The 13,848-nt window shown below is 35.3% G+C and overlaps 1 protein-coding gene across 1 annotated transcript in view; it reads right to left on the bottom strand.

Moving 5' to 3' along the window:
• Window positions 1–6,936: 6,936 nt before the first annotated feature.
• The window catches only part of PTGER3 (prostaglandin E receptor 3), a 185,258-nt gene continuing 178,346 nt past the window's right edge, over window positions 6,937–13,848 (bottom strand). The window contains exon 3 of the mRNA XM_072754878.1: window positions 6,937–13,560. Within this exon, the coding sequence (XP_072610979.1) occupies window positions 13,540–13,560 (21 nt within the window). The 3' untranslated portion in view covers window positions 6,937–13,539. The remainder of the gene's footprint in view (window positions 13,561–13,848) is intronic.

Raw genomic sequence — 13,848 nt, 5'->3', positions numbered from 1 at the left:
ATGGTAGGTAAGGCATTCTTAAATATGGCATAAAAATGAAGCCATTCAAGGGAAGATTGATAAATGTGCTGAAATTAAAATTTAAAAATTTGTATTCTAGAAATAAGATAAAGGTAAAACAAAAGCTGCAGACTTGGGAGCAGATATAGTTGCAAATATACACCTAACAGATGATTACAACTAGAATATGTAATAAACTATAGATAATTTTTGAAAGAAATAGTTATGCTTACTTTGAATGTTTTTTCCATCTTGATAAACTGTTAATGTCATCTTTATTTTTATACACGATTATTTATTTTTAATTTTTTGTTTCTAAACATTTTTTACTTGATCACAGTTGACATGCAATGTTACATTAGTTTCAGGTGTGCAACATAGTGATCCAACCTCTCTATACTACTCATCAACATTCTTAGTTTTTTTCTGACCCAGGACTCTAAGCTTGTGAACTACAAGAAATAATTCTTAAGCTCTTAAAACCAGTTCTTTAAAGTCAGTTACTGTTAGTATCCAGATTTTCAAAACACTATCATTGGCAGTTTATCCTACTGCTTAGAATTTGAAAACTTGGTATCTTTTTATCTTTTGCAAATGCAAGAAAAATGCTTATTTTAATGAAGATAGATTTAGATCCTTTTTGCCGGAAGGTTTTTTTGGGTGCATAAATATATCTTACGTGTGTCGTGATTAACTTAATTGTCTGTATCTTGGCACTGCTATCCTCGTGCCACTGGATTTGATTACATTGTGTTATGACTGGTAATTAAACAGAACAAAATATCATTATATCATTAGTTGGTTTTAGAAGACTTTGAAACCTTTTTCTAAGAGCTTTTATATATATTAGAAGCTCTCACCACTGTGATCAATGCTCCTAGAATTGTTTCTGGTCCCTGAGTTGTCAGGTATACCTTTGCCAATTACATGGGATTTGAGCTCAAAGGCATTGATTTAGGAGAAGGCCTCCAATTCAATCAGGAAGACGACCATCATTTTATATCAATATTACTCTTAAATTTGTTCTGTTTCAAATGGGGGTGCTGAAAGGTCTAAAGCAAACACATTTTGACTGAGTTGTCTATGACTATGCAATTAACTGGGGAAAAAAATGTTGTCATTTCCAATCAACTGAGTTTTATCTTCCAATGAATCTTGACACTGCCAGGATAGTGCATCTTGTAAATCTTTCTATGATGCCACGAGTTGTGAGCTAGAGGGTGGAAATACATTGATTGAAAGGCTGAAACTGTGATTGTGACCATGATCCAGAAAGTGTACAATTATGAGAAAGAAAATGCCTTTCAACAGGCCATATCCCACTTGTGTATGCTTTTGCTTCTCCTGCTACACTTGTTTCTGTCTTCATCTTGATAGTCACAGTTTCAAGTTATTCTACTTTTTATTAAGCCCTGCTTTCTTCAGAGAATGTAAAACTAATATGTAGAGATGCCCTGCTGCACCCAGGAACTACATTGTGTATGACGTGTCATTTAAATCTCACCACCACCTTGTAAATATGCTCTATTATCACAGTTTTACAGGTAAGCAAACTAGGACTTAGAGTGTATTGCTTAAGAGAAGCTGGGTAGAGAAAGTGGCACGTCTGCTATTTAAACCTAGTACTTTCTGGTTCCAAGACTATTAACTATTTCTTTTCTACTGTGTTGACTCACAAGAGGTTGTCCGTTTGTTGAAATTAAATGGCCCTCCTACCTTTATTCCATGAACATTGAGGTTATTTGTAACGTAGAGATGTGAATGTTGCATCCAGCAAGGAGATCTATGGAACCGCCTCAAGGAACTATGAGGATGAAAGTTTAACCTCTCTCTTGATCTAGAATTTGAGAAGGGTAGGTGTCATTCTTGGGTCAATGGATATTTAAAAAGGACTTCCCCAGGTAGAAGGAAGAAGAGCAAAATAAGAGGATACCCTTTAGGATTCACAAAATTATGAGAATTCAACTACATACTAGAGTGTGTTTTTAGTATATATGCAGAAAGTATAAAGCATAAAGCATAAGTATATGCTTTAAAGTATAAAACCTAAGATTGAGGTGAACGCCATTGTTGTGCTAGACCATAGTCTCTTTCCCTCTCCAGCAAGTCTTCAGGCTGTACCTACTTGTCAGGCTCTCTTATTATCCACTAGCCTTTAGCCCCGATGTACCAAAAATGCCAATCTTGCCTAAGCTTTGCTACAGAGTATTCTAAGAAGAGTATTATTGCTATGCTTAAGTCAGAATATTAAAAGAAACCCCAAAGTATCTCCTTGGGCTCACCCTAAATAATCCATTTTTCCTTTAAGGAGGCTTTGCCACGAATTTACTCATAGAATTATATTCCTAGTGATTATGCCACCTAGCTTACAAAGAAAGACAGATATTTTTTCTTTAATTTCTAAATTTTGAAATGATTTTAGATTTACAGAAGAGTTGCAAGGGTAATTTGGAGGGTTCTCATATACCTTTCTTTTCAGCATCCACTAACATTAACATTTTATATAACCATGTACATCTTTCAAAACTAAGGAATTAACATTGGTACATTAGCACCAATTAAATTCCAGACTTTGTTCAAATTTCACCTGTTTTCTCACTAATTTCCTTTTCTCCCCCTAGGATCCAATTCAGTATGGCATATTGCCCTTAATCATCATGTCTCCTTAGTAAGAGGAGAGTTTTTAATGTTCAGTAGTATGACAGCAAAGATGTAAAAGACTCAGAAAAGGTTGTAGTAGGTGGAAGAGAAAGTTGATTAGTCAACTCCTCAAAATCCATAGACCAAAGGGACCTCTCTGTCCTTCTATGAGGAAGCAATATTGGAAGGCCACCTTGAATCTCTTTTCCCATTCCCCTGTTATTTACTTCTCTAAAGCATAAGATTGAGGTGAACACCATTGTTGTGCTAGACCATAGTCTCTTTCCCTCTCCAGCAAGTCTTCAGGCAGTACCAACTGTCCACTTTCCTAATGGTTCCTTACACTGAGCTCTCCGGAGCAGGGTCTTTAGCCTTGCAAGGGGAAGCCCACAGTTGGCTAGCTGCTTTCTTGGCAGGTCGATGAATGAGTCAGTTCACATTATGTGGGATAGAGTAGAAAAATGCATTTTCACCATTTTTTTTTAGTGAAAAGGCACTAAAGAGATACACAATTCTAGTTCTTACCTGTATTTATTTTTTATACATCTTGCAGAACTTATAGCATAGGTCATTTGGTGTATAGTTTGCTTTTTGGTGATATTTTATAAAAAATAACCTATTTTATAAAAATAATCTAAATTCCTAAAAAAAAAAAATTTTTAAAGGCATAATCGAAAACACTTTCCATAAAATGAATATCATCAAAATTCCTCATGTAAAAATTTATTAATCATATATGTATATATGTGGGTACATGTACACAGATAATACACATTCTGACTAATATGCCTCTTATATGTATTTATATATGTATATGCATATATATGTCTATGATATGTATGTACACACATGGATAGATACACATGCATTGAAACATATTTATGTATGTACCCATGGATGCACATATATACATTTTATGCACATATATATTCTGGCCTATGTGTTAGGGCAAGCCGTGCTGTGCTGACAAACAACTTCCAAGTTGTAGTAGCTTAACTCATTAATATTATGCATTGTTGGTTAACATGGAACTCAAGTCCCCAGTTGTTGAGGGACCCAGGTCGACAAAGCTCTACCATGTGGTAGTTGCACCATCTGGAACAGAAGCCCGCTCAAGTATTTGGTGTGGAAAAAGAAAGCCTCAATCATTAAACATGAGATTTCTACAACCTCAGTTACGCACATCTTTTACTCACGATTTATGGATCAGTACAAATCACGGTGCTTTCCTCAACTTTAAGGAAGTCAATAATCACATCTTCTAGGTGTACAGAGGCAGGGGAGAATAAGGTATTGGAGAAAAAATGTTATATAATGTCTACCACATGAAAAAAATTACCTATGTGAAAAAAAATACCCTTTTGTGCACAGGTCAGGATAAGTAACACTAGCAGCTATAACAAGCAACTCCAAATTCCAATGACTTAATATAATGAAAATGTATTTTTTGCTCATTTGACAACATAATGCAATTGGCAGGAAGGCCCTACTCCAGGCAGTCAGGTAGGGACTTTTAGTTCCAACATTTTGGTGTCATAAAGTAAACACTGAAAAATGACAACAACAAAGAGGGAGTTCTATTTTACTTCCAGATTGCGTGTAAGATGAATGATATGTAATCAGTTCAATTGCCTTGTACCACAAGGTTTGATCCCTTAACAAGTTAAGTGAGCGGTGCCCTGAAGGGGATTCCTCAGCTGCTAGTTTCCTTAGTGCTCTAAAGTGCTACAACCACTTTTTCTGACGGTAGAAAATAGCATCTTGATACATAAATAGCATTTTGAAAGAATAACTTAGTTATCTTGATTTATATAAATTGGGCAAGAACTGCCATTAATGAAAAGGGAAATATAGAGGAGTTTAAGAAAAACTTATCTTCTCAGATTTCTGTCTTCTTTGTTCTCTTTCTTGCCTTGTATTACTTTTGAACTGTTCAACCCCTCCAGCATATAAAATTTGCTACTGAAGTTGTGGATATTTGCTATTTCCTGTGTCCTTGATTTACACGCTCCAGTTCCTCAGCATGAATAGCTTAAGGTTTGGGGCTACTTGTCCTGCCTTGGCTTAAGTAAACAAACAAAAGAAAGTTATCTTCATTCAGTACTTTTAAGATTTGTAAATAACTTGCTGTTTCAAAATGAACGAAGAGCCTTGAAACTTCAATGAGGATTCATTTTAAATTATGAGGAGTTATTTAAATGTCATAGAACTCAGAAAAATATGTACAAATTTCTTTCAGAGATACATTATCCTCATGGTTAAAGACTGGTTGGAGAGAGCTCGGTACTTATGTGAGGAATTCTTGGTTCTTGTTCTGGGTCAGCCATTAATGACTGCTATGATCCTGGGCAAGAATTGACCACTAGATGATGCTTTGATATAACTAACTGTGAGTTGTTGACTAAATTGGCTGCAGCAATCTCTACTATGGCCTTATGGCCTCTGCATTTTCACTGTGTAGCCAAACCATGCCTCTGAATAGTTGACCAGTAATCTGGATCCATATTTTTTATTGCTCTCCATTGATTTGAATTTAATTGCTGTGCCAATAGTCAATGTGTAAAATCACTTCATGATGGGCCCTTGGAGGGCTCCCTTCTGGGTGCTGTATATTTACCTCCCTGTGGTTAATTGGAAGGTGGAAATTAGGGTAGCTGAACAGGAACAGACCTTGGGATTCCATTCTACAGCCTGTATAAACAAATGACCCGTGTCTAGGCAGAAGACAAAATGTCTAGAAACAATACTTTGCCAATTGAGGTAAAAAGGGCATCATAATTAATGTAATACCAAACAAAGACAATGGCCAAAGAGGTTAAATACCATCTATAAGTTCTGGACACCAAGTGAAATGCCTGGCCAGTTTAATTATTTGGTATCATACTGCCTGATGCCCAAATCATCAGATGAACTTAATAAGATAGATATAACTGAATGGTAAAGATAGTATATTCTGTTTTTCTGGTATATTCTCTATATCAACTTGTCCTCCAAATTTACTTTTAGCACTAACCTTTTAATACATTTATCATTCTGTGATACTATGTCATCAGAGTCTTGAAAGCAGATAGCTTTTCATCTCTTGTGTCTGGTATAGAACCTCTCCATAGGACCACCCATCTTTATTCATCCATGCTTTAATAATACTGGGTTTATGGTCTTATATTTTGATTTATCCCTCTTGACTTCTGGATGCTTTTATGTAATATTTTCAGCTGAATAATTTAATGATGGATTATGGGTCAGCATTCTCATTCCTTATTTGTGTCCCCAGTTGCAGTCTTCTGTAAAGAGATTATAATGAATCATGAATATGTTGGTGGTTTTATTTGCCACCTGGGAGTCCTAACTCTAAAGTGAGACACTTGCATTTTGAGCTCTTAAGACTGTTGCACACATTAAAACATATTTTTAATGGCATAAATGATTGATTTAATTCTTTGTCCTAACATTGTATCAGAGAGTTATTGCATATTTCTTTTACCCTATGTGTTCAAATAAGTTAGTCATAATGTAGAATAGAAGTGGTTTCAGTGCTTCTCTAGGGCATTCTTCAAGGAAGCCTGTGAAATCCTCAACTGTGTTAATATCTGGAGAAAAGACAAAGCACAGTTAATTGATAAATGCATAGTTCTGAGGCTAGACTAGATGGTAGCATCACGTAAAGCTTTGCACGATGCCTGCTTGTTCAGGCATATATGACATGGTAGGCATAGTTAACTGAGCACGGCACTTGTGTAAAATCAGATTAATGTTCTAAACTATCCATTAGAGAGAGATCTCAGGGGACAGACTATCATTTTAACTGCTAAAAGTAGAGAGAGATAAAGGTCAGATCTCTTCCAGCTCTCTTGACAGAAACTAACCATGAGAAAAAATAAATAAATTAACTATGATTTCTATAAACTTTCTTTGCTTGTACTTATAACATGCATTCCTCCTTATCACCTGTCTTATGGTTTGCATTCCTCCAAATAACTCAACTATAAATTATTCTTCATTTTGGATTTGCATTTGGCTCTATAGAAATTCTCCGAGCATGATGTCATCTCTTGAGTGTTAAGTTGGTGCTGTACTTTCTTAAGGTTGTATTACATAATGCCTTCTTAACACTTTGTAGAGCAGAAAATTCTGATAAAAAAAGATAGATCCTCAGAAGAGATTTAATCAGTTTGTCTCTTCACTTGAGTGAGGGGGATAAGGTTATTCCTTAAGAACAGATGACAAGATCCTGTTTAGCCAAGCTCAAAATGACACGGGTAGAAATACAGGACTCATGCACTGATGAGATGTGTCTAAATTTCATCATATTGCTCTTTTATTATAAAAATGATGAACATTATTTGAGCATTAAGTTAGATATCAGCATTCAAATTTTAAATAACCCAGCATGAGCACAAATGATTACACAAAGTTCTTGGGCTATTGTAAATATTCTCCACATTTTCTTGACCTTCTGGATGCATAGTATCATTCAAACATAAAAAGAATCTTAAAACAGTATGTTAGGTTGTCAGTTTCAGAAAGAAAGGAATAATGAAAATGGGTTTTGCCTGAGCTTGGGTAATTCCTAGCCCTCTTGGGAACTTGGATTGCACCAATTATTTTCTTCCATTCCATTATACGTTTCACACTTTCTATACTTTAGGCTCTGGGGATATGGAAGTGAGTAAGCTCTTTACTCTGATTTAGTCTGAAATGCCTGTGTGCATTCACCGAAAAAATTTATTGTGCCTTAAGTATACCAGGAAATAGGTACTCGGGATATATTGGTTAAATGAGGATTTTAGCCTTTATGAGTGTACATTCTGTTAGGGAAAGGCAGAGCGTGCACAGTAAACATAATGAAAAGTAAATTATTTTATAGAGTGCTAGAAGATGATAATTGTATTTTAAAAAGGTTGCAATTGTAGATGAGGTCATTAAATAAGCCACAATGAGAAGGAGACATTTGATCAAAGAACTGAAGGACGTGAAAGAGTCAGCTTGTGCATAAACTGGGAGAGCATTCATGGAGAGGGAACAGCCAGATTCATCACCTTAAGGCAAGAGAATGTCTCCTGTATTTGAGCAATAATGAGAATGGTTAGTGTGGATGGAGTGACTGGATCCCCACTGTGAATATGTGAATATCTTCTTTTTTTTTTAAATTTTTATTTATTTATGATAGTCACACAGAGAGAGTGAGAGAGGCAGAGACATAGGCAGAGGGAGAAGCAGGCTCCATGCACCGGGAGCCCAACATGGGATTCGATCCCGGGTCTCCAGGATCGCTCCCTGGGCCAAAGGCAGGCGCTAAACCGCTGTGCCACCCAGGGATCCCCTGTGAATATCTTCTAAAGTCCAACCCAGTGTCTGTAGGTGAGTGAGTTGGGGATAATTAGCCTACAACATGATGAAAAAGGAACCAGTAAATACTGAGCACCCACTATTTGCACCTTATGTTTTCTTACCTCATCACACTAGTCTATTGTGTCATTGTAATCACCATTTCACAAATTGGGGTAATAATGCCTAAATAGGTTATAACAGCAAGGCTACAAAGTGACCAAGTAATGAAGCTGAGATCTGATCCCTTCACATCCTGAATTCTTTTGTCTACACCATCCAAACGCACTAGTAGTCATTACTCTGAGGTTCAGTTTCTAAACAAAGCAGCCACAAATATCTAAGGATTACTAAGACTCAACTCCATGCCTAGCAAGTAGTGTCACGCTGTTTAGTAGGGCCAGAGTGACTGTGACTCCCACTTGTTTTCTGTCACTTGCTTATTTCCCAGCACTCTTTTCCCTGTTTGCAGGAAGAGAAGTTGCTGAAGGTGACCTAGGTAGAGATCACAGACATCGAGAGATACAGACAACTATTTAAAACAACCCAGCAAAGAGAGTGGTATGACCAGTCTGTGTTCCAATTAGTGTCCCTTTAGGTCACATTCCTGAGCAGTCATCTGATAACACCTGCTTCCTCCTCCCAGCACGTAACTGCTGGAGTATTCTGGAGCAGTCACCTGGTACATCCAATAACAAAACCCTTGCCAGCAGCCCCCTCCATTCCAAAGATTGGAATCTACCTATAATAATAATAATGTATTTTAACTCCACATGTAGTTCTTAGCATGAAACGGGAATGTTTATGCTGTAAAATTTCATTTCTGACCAAGCCTGAGATTTGTAACCCTTCCTTCTCTGAGGACACACGTTGTCTGTTCTCTGATAAAACTCTTTTATTACTTGTGCTTGACTCTCTCTCCTATTAGACTGAAAAATACTAAAAATGTTAAGATTACAGTTTACCACACACACATACACACCTTTACTCAGCCATGCTCTATTTTAACTTCAGATAAAATATGTAAAGTATCCAGGCAAAAGTGTAATGCAACAGGATTAAAGTTGAATCCACTCACTGCTATGTTGATCTTTGGAGAGGAAAACAGTGGTAAACATATTCAAGGTAAAGAATAGAGAGAATTAAAACTAGTTTTTTGGAGGGCATGGTATAGGCCCACACACTTAATTTCCCCCATGAATTTGTCCTATTGTGGGAAAAAAAGTAGAAAAATCTATAACCTGGAAAACACTAGGCCTCCTTGTGGTCAATTTTAGCACAGTGTTACAAACAAAAGAAACACAAATACAAGTATGATTAGGTTTTCAAAAAAAAAAAAATGGAATCTGTATGATGGACTAGAAACACTGAGCAGCCCTTCCACTGGTGTGCAACTAGATTGTAGCAGAAGTATTGCAAACATATGTTTTAAATGTGTTCCTAAGATGACAGTAAGGAAAATCTCCAAAGGTAAAAAAATAAAAAATAAAAAAATAGTAATAATAGAGAAAAAGAAAAAAAAAGGAGAAGAAAAGAAAGGGGAAGAGGAAGAATGAGCTGAAACTTGAATAATGAATCCTGAATGGTAAGCAAATGAGTTACCTGGGATTACCTGGCCACTGATGCATCAGGCTCCCTGCATGGAGCCTGCTTCTCCCTCTGCCTGTGTCTCTGCCTCTTTCTCTCTGTGTGTCTCTCTGAACAAATAAATAAAATCTTTAAAAAATAAAAAAATAAAAAATAAAAACCTCTGGTTCCTAATGAGTCATAATCGATTAGGCTTAATAGGAGGATCCATACTGCAGGGGAAAAACTGAAACCTATCTGATGTTTTTCCAGAGACACTTGAGCTATTAGGACCTTGCACATAATTGTGATCAAGGTTTGATTCCAAAAAGATCAGAAAAGCTCAGCCAGCAGAATCTTTGCTGAAATTCTCTATGACATGTCATATCAGCGTGCCACTCCTTACATTATTAACCAGCACAACCATAGTACAGCAATAATAGCCAATATATAAGAAATACTTTTTTTTTTTGTGCCAGGCTAATCCTAGGAAAAAATGTACTGAATTATTTATGTAAACTCTGAAAAACATGTTGTTTTTACTTTATAGATAAGAAAACTGCAGCATAGAGATGTTACCTTCTTGTTCCGGTCCACATGGATGATAAACACCAAAACCTGGCAGTTGAGATCCATGCTAACACTAGCATACAGGAGGAATTAAGTAAATAGTATTTATTTCAATTTCTTTTCTGTTCGCTGACCTATTAGGCAGTCTTGGCTGAACTGGGAAGAAACAGGGATCATCTTATTTTCTTTTCAAAATCTTCTATCTCCCAGGCCCTTCCAGAACCTGGGCCTATGCCAGTCTGCAGCCTCCCACCTGTTGGCGAGCACTAGCATTTGTCCTTGGCATTGCTGTATGTCCTAGAGTCTACTGCAATGTCACAGATTGTTCTCATTCAGGAACCTTGGAGGAGGAACTATTCTTTTCCATTGAGAGTCCGTAGGATTTTCACAGGATAATTGATGTGTGTGAAGCACCACAAATATAAAGCAGCCACCTTTCATAGTTCTAAGTAGTATGGTCATGTGAAAGACAAAAATGACATTTGTGATGAATTGCAATCATCTCTTGAATCCAAGCTTGCTTAAAAGATAAATTACTGGAATTATTACAGAGGAATATTCTGGTATAAAAAAAGAAGTTCTATTTTTTTTTAATTTAATGAAGAAAGAATACAAACTTGAGTCATGGTAAATCATTGCCTAGCATATACAAAGACTTAACATAAAGATTTATGGACTAGCTAGATAAATAAATCACATTAAGCTCTGGCTGCTAAATTAATGGAAAATAAGAATAGATCAAATTTACTTGGAAATAAAAGCCTTTGGAAAAAGTTATGAGACAAGAAGCTTACCTGTCCTTTCTTATATTGGACATTTTTGAGAATGGTCTCAATTTTTCAGTAAATCAGAGTGAGAACTTGTACAAGGTACAGCCTAAAGTTAATATAAATATTACATTTATATTTAAAACAAACAAAACTTTTCAGGCAGATGAGGTACAAAACCATCAAGATAATTAATTTCTTTTGAGTGTGACATAGAGTTAAAGTGCAAAGTGATAGTAATGAGTTTTTTCAAATAAAATTATTAACCTTTTGTATTGTGCATTGCACAAAACCCTAACCTAAGAGCACTGACTTTTCAAGCTAAATTAAGAGTCAGTTTCCCAAGCAACCCCCCTGAGGTGCAGGTGTAAACTAATGAACAGTGGAGAGTTTATAAGCCTTCCTCCAAGATAATTTGTTTTATTAAAATAACTGGGAGGCCTGGAGCTCTGAAGAATGTTTGTCATTTTTTAAATGAAATCGCTTCTATTTTTGAACAGTTTCAACATTACATGCTACTATTTTTGACTCCAAATCTGACTCATCAGTTAGAACCTAAATATTATTTTTAGTTTATAATTCTATTTTAGATTTTAAGAATTATATTGTATACAAACTTGGACTAGATATGTTATCCCAGGCCAGCTATTTCTCCCACAGTTATAATTATTGTAATTTAAACCCCTACTATTCTTTGTCTAATCCATTTTTCCATTAAAAACAATTATTCTACATAATGAAATGCCTACATACACTTGGATGTTATCATTCTCTTTGGCCTATTATTATCAAAGGTTAAAATATTACTTCTATTTCAAGAAATTTAGTAAGAAGAAACCAAACTGAGGGCTTTTCTCATGAAACCAAATGGATGCCTATGTTTAAAAATGAAATTAAAAATAATGGAAAATTTAAATTGGAATCCCAATTAGTAACTCTAAACATTTACATGTGCCTTTGTTTTTCTAGTGTATGCTAAGAGAGAAGCCAAAGAGGAAGACAGAAGAGTAAAACATAAAGAAGAAAACTTTAGTTTATATATTTCACTTTAAGAAGTTACATAAACTAGATTTCAAAATTCAAAATAACATTACTTTAGACTCACAAACTCATATAATCTTCTAGAGGAATTTATTCACTAACACCAGTTTTGTGTATGGTGACAGTGTGATAATAACCTGGTATGTTCTAGAAATTTTCCTTTATTTCCAAACTCATTTTGATATCTACTCCTTTAAACGTATTGACATTATCATCTCAACTTTTATTTTACCATAACATCAAATTCTCATATCAATGTATGGTTTATGTTTATCAAAGAATTTGAATTTATTTTTCTTTTTCCTATCATCCATATCCACATTCACTGCATACCTAACATTTGAATAATGATTTGCAAAATCCTGATAAAGACAGGGAATAGGAAAGGTCTCAAATAAGGAAAAGGGTAAGAGACTATGCTAGAAAAAGGAAAAACACCAGTTGAACTTTAATTTACAGATTATGATTATAACTGACAATTTGTCCATAAAGGCAGAACTCTTCTACTCTTAATATCTGTTATATGAATGTCAATGTTTCAGAAAGAAAGGATGTTCCAGGAAGAAATTTAAATGGTGGTCATAGGTTTGAGAAATATTTGGGAAAATGAAAAGATTGGTATGCTGCCTGTTTCTAAGATGTTTTCATGGACCAAGTCTGGGCTGTAGGAAGAGAAAAGATGATTGCTGAGATTGAGACCGGTAGAAGTAGAGGTAGAAATAGAAAGAACAGAAGATGTTAAAAGAACCTATCTAATAAACACCAGAAGAGGATTTTTAACCAGATATTTTTAAGACCCTCACAAATCATTAATACATTGACATATAACCCAGGAGACATTGTCAATTTTATAAACAGGCCAGACACAGGAGAAAGCCAAATCATCAATAAGGATTCTCAACCTCACATTTCAATCAGGAAAATGTAAGATAAATTAATAATGAGATACCATTTCACACCTACAAGGATGTAAAAAACTAAAACATCACAAATGCCAGTATAGATATACATGGAGGAAAGTCTTATACATGTGAATATAAAAAGATGCATATGCCCTTTGACCTAGCACATCCACTCCTGCATATTTATTTTAGAGAAACTCATGCTGATGTGCACAAGCTAACATATACTCTAGGGATTTTTATTCTTTTCTTCCTTTTTTTCTTTTTTTTTTACAGTGCTGCTTATTATAGTGAAATAAAATAATTTTCTCTAGTCAAAGGAAATCATGCCCTCTTCAAACTATGGAATACTCTATAGCTGTTAAAATTAATGACCTAGAGTTTTATGTTTCAATATGGAAAAAACTTAAATGTAATTTTGAGTGAAGAAAACCAAGCAGCAGATCATACATATAATATGAAAACATGTATGTAAATATTTTAAACTTATAAAACAATAGGATACAAATTTAATAAATGGATATATATGTAGTAAAAGTACAAAAACATGCATGGGAACAGGACATACCAACTTCTGGTGAGGGTTACCTTTGGGAGTGGGCATAGGGGGGAAAGTGAAAAGGAGTGGGTTAGGAGGTACAGTTTTTCTGTGATATTTTTGTCTCCTTAACAAAAAGAAAGCTGAGGAAACTCCAGTGATGTGATCTTGGCAGCAAGGTCGATTTTTAATCTCCAAAAAATTCCTCCTGAAAAATAAACAAATTAGGATAGCAAATGAAAAATCCATTGACAACATCTAAATAAAGCTAGAAGGAAAGATACTTTCATAAACTTCACATTATGAACACAAATGATAAATCACCTATAGCAGCAGAATAAGAACATGATCGAAGCTGGGTGGCAGGAATTGAGAGAAATGCATGGGGACAACCTACCTACTCCACAAACCAGGTTTTAAAATTTTCCAAAAAATACCACTTGTAAGAAATAAAGACCCTACATATTCTGGGTGGAAACATGGGAAGACTTGTCTG

This window comes from Vulpes vulpes, chromosome 3 (genome assembly GCF_048418805.1).
Source record: "Vulpes vulpes isolate BD-2025 chromosome 3, VulVul3, whole genome shotgun sequence".
Classification (NCBI taxonomy): domain Eukaryota; kingdom Metazoa; phylum Chordata; class Mammalia; order Carnivora; family Canidae; genus Vulpes; species Vulpes vulpes.
Note: the sequence above shows the minus strand (reverse complement) of the source record. Positions and strands in the feature narration are given on the sequence as shown.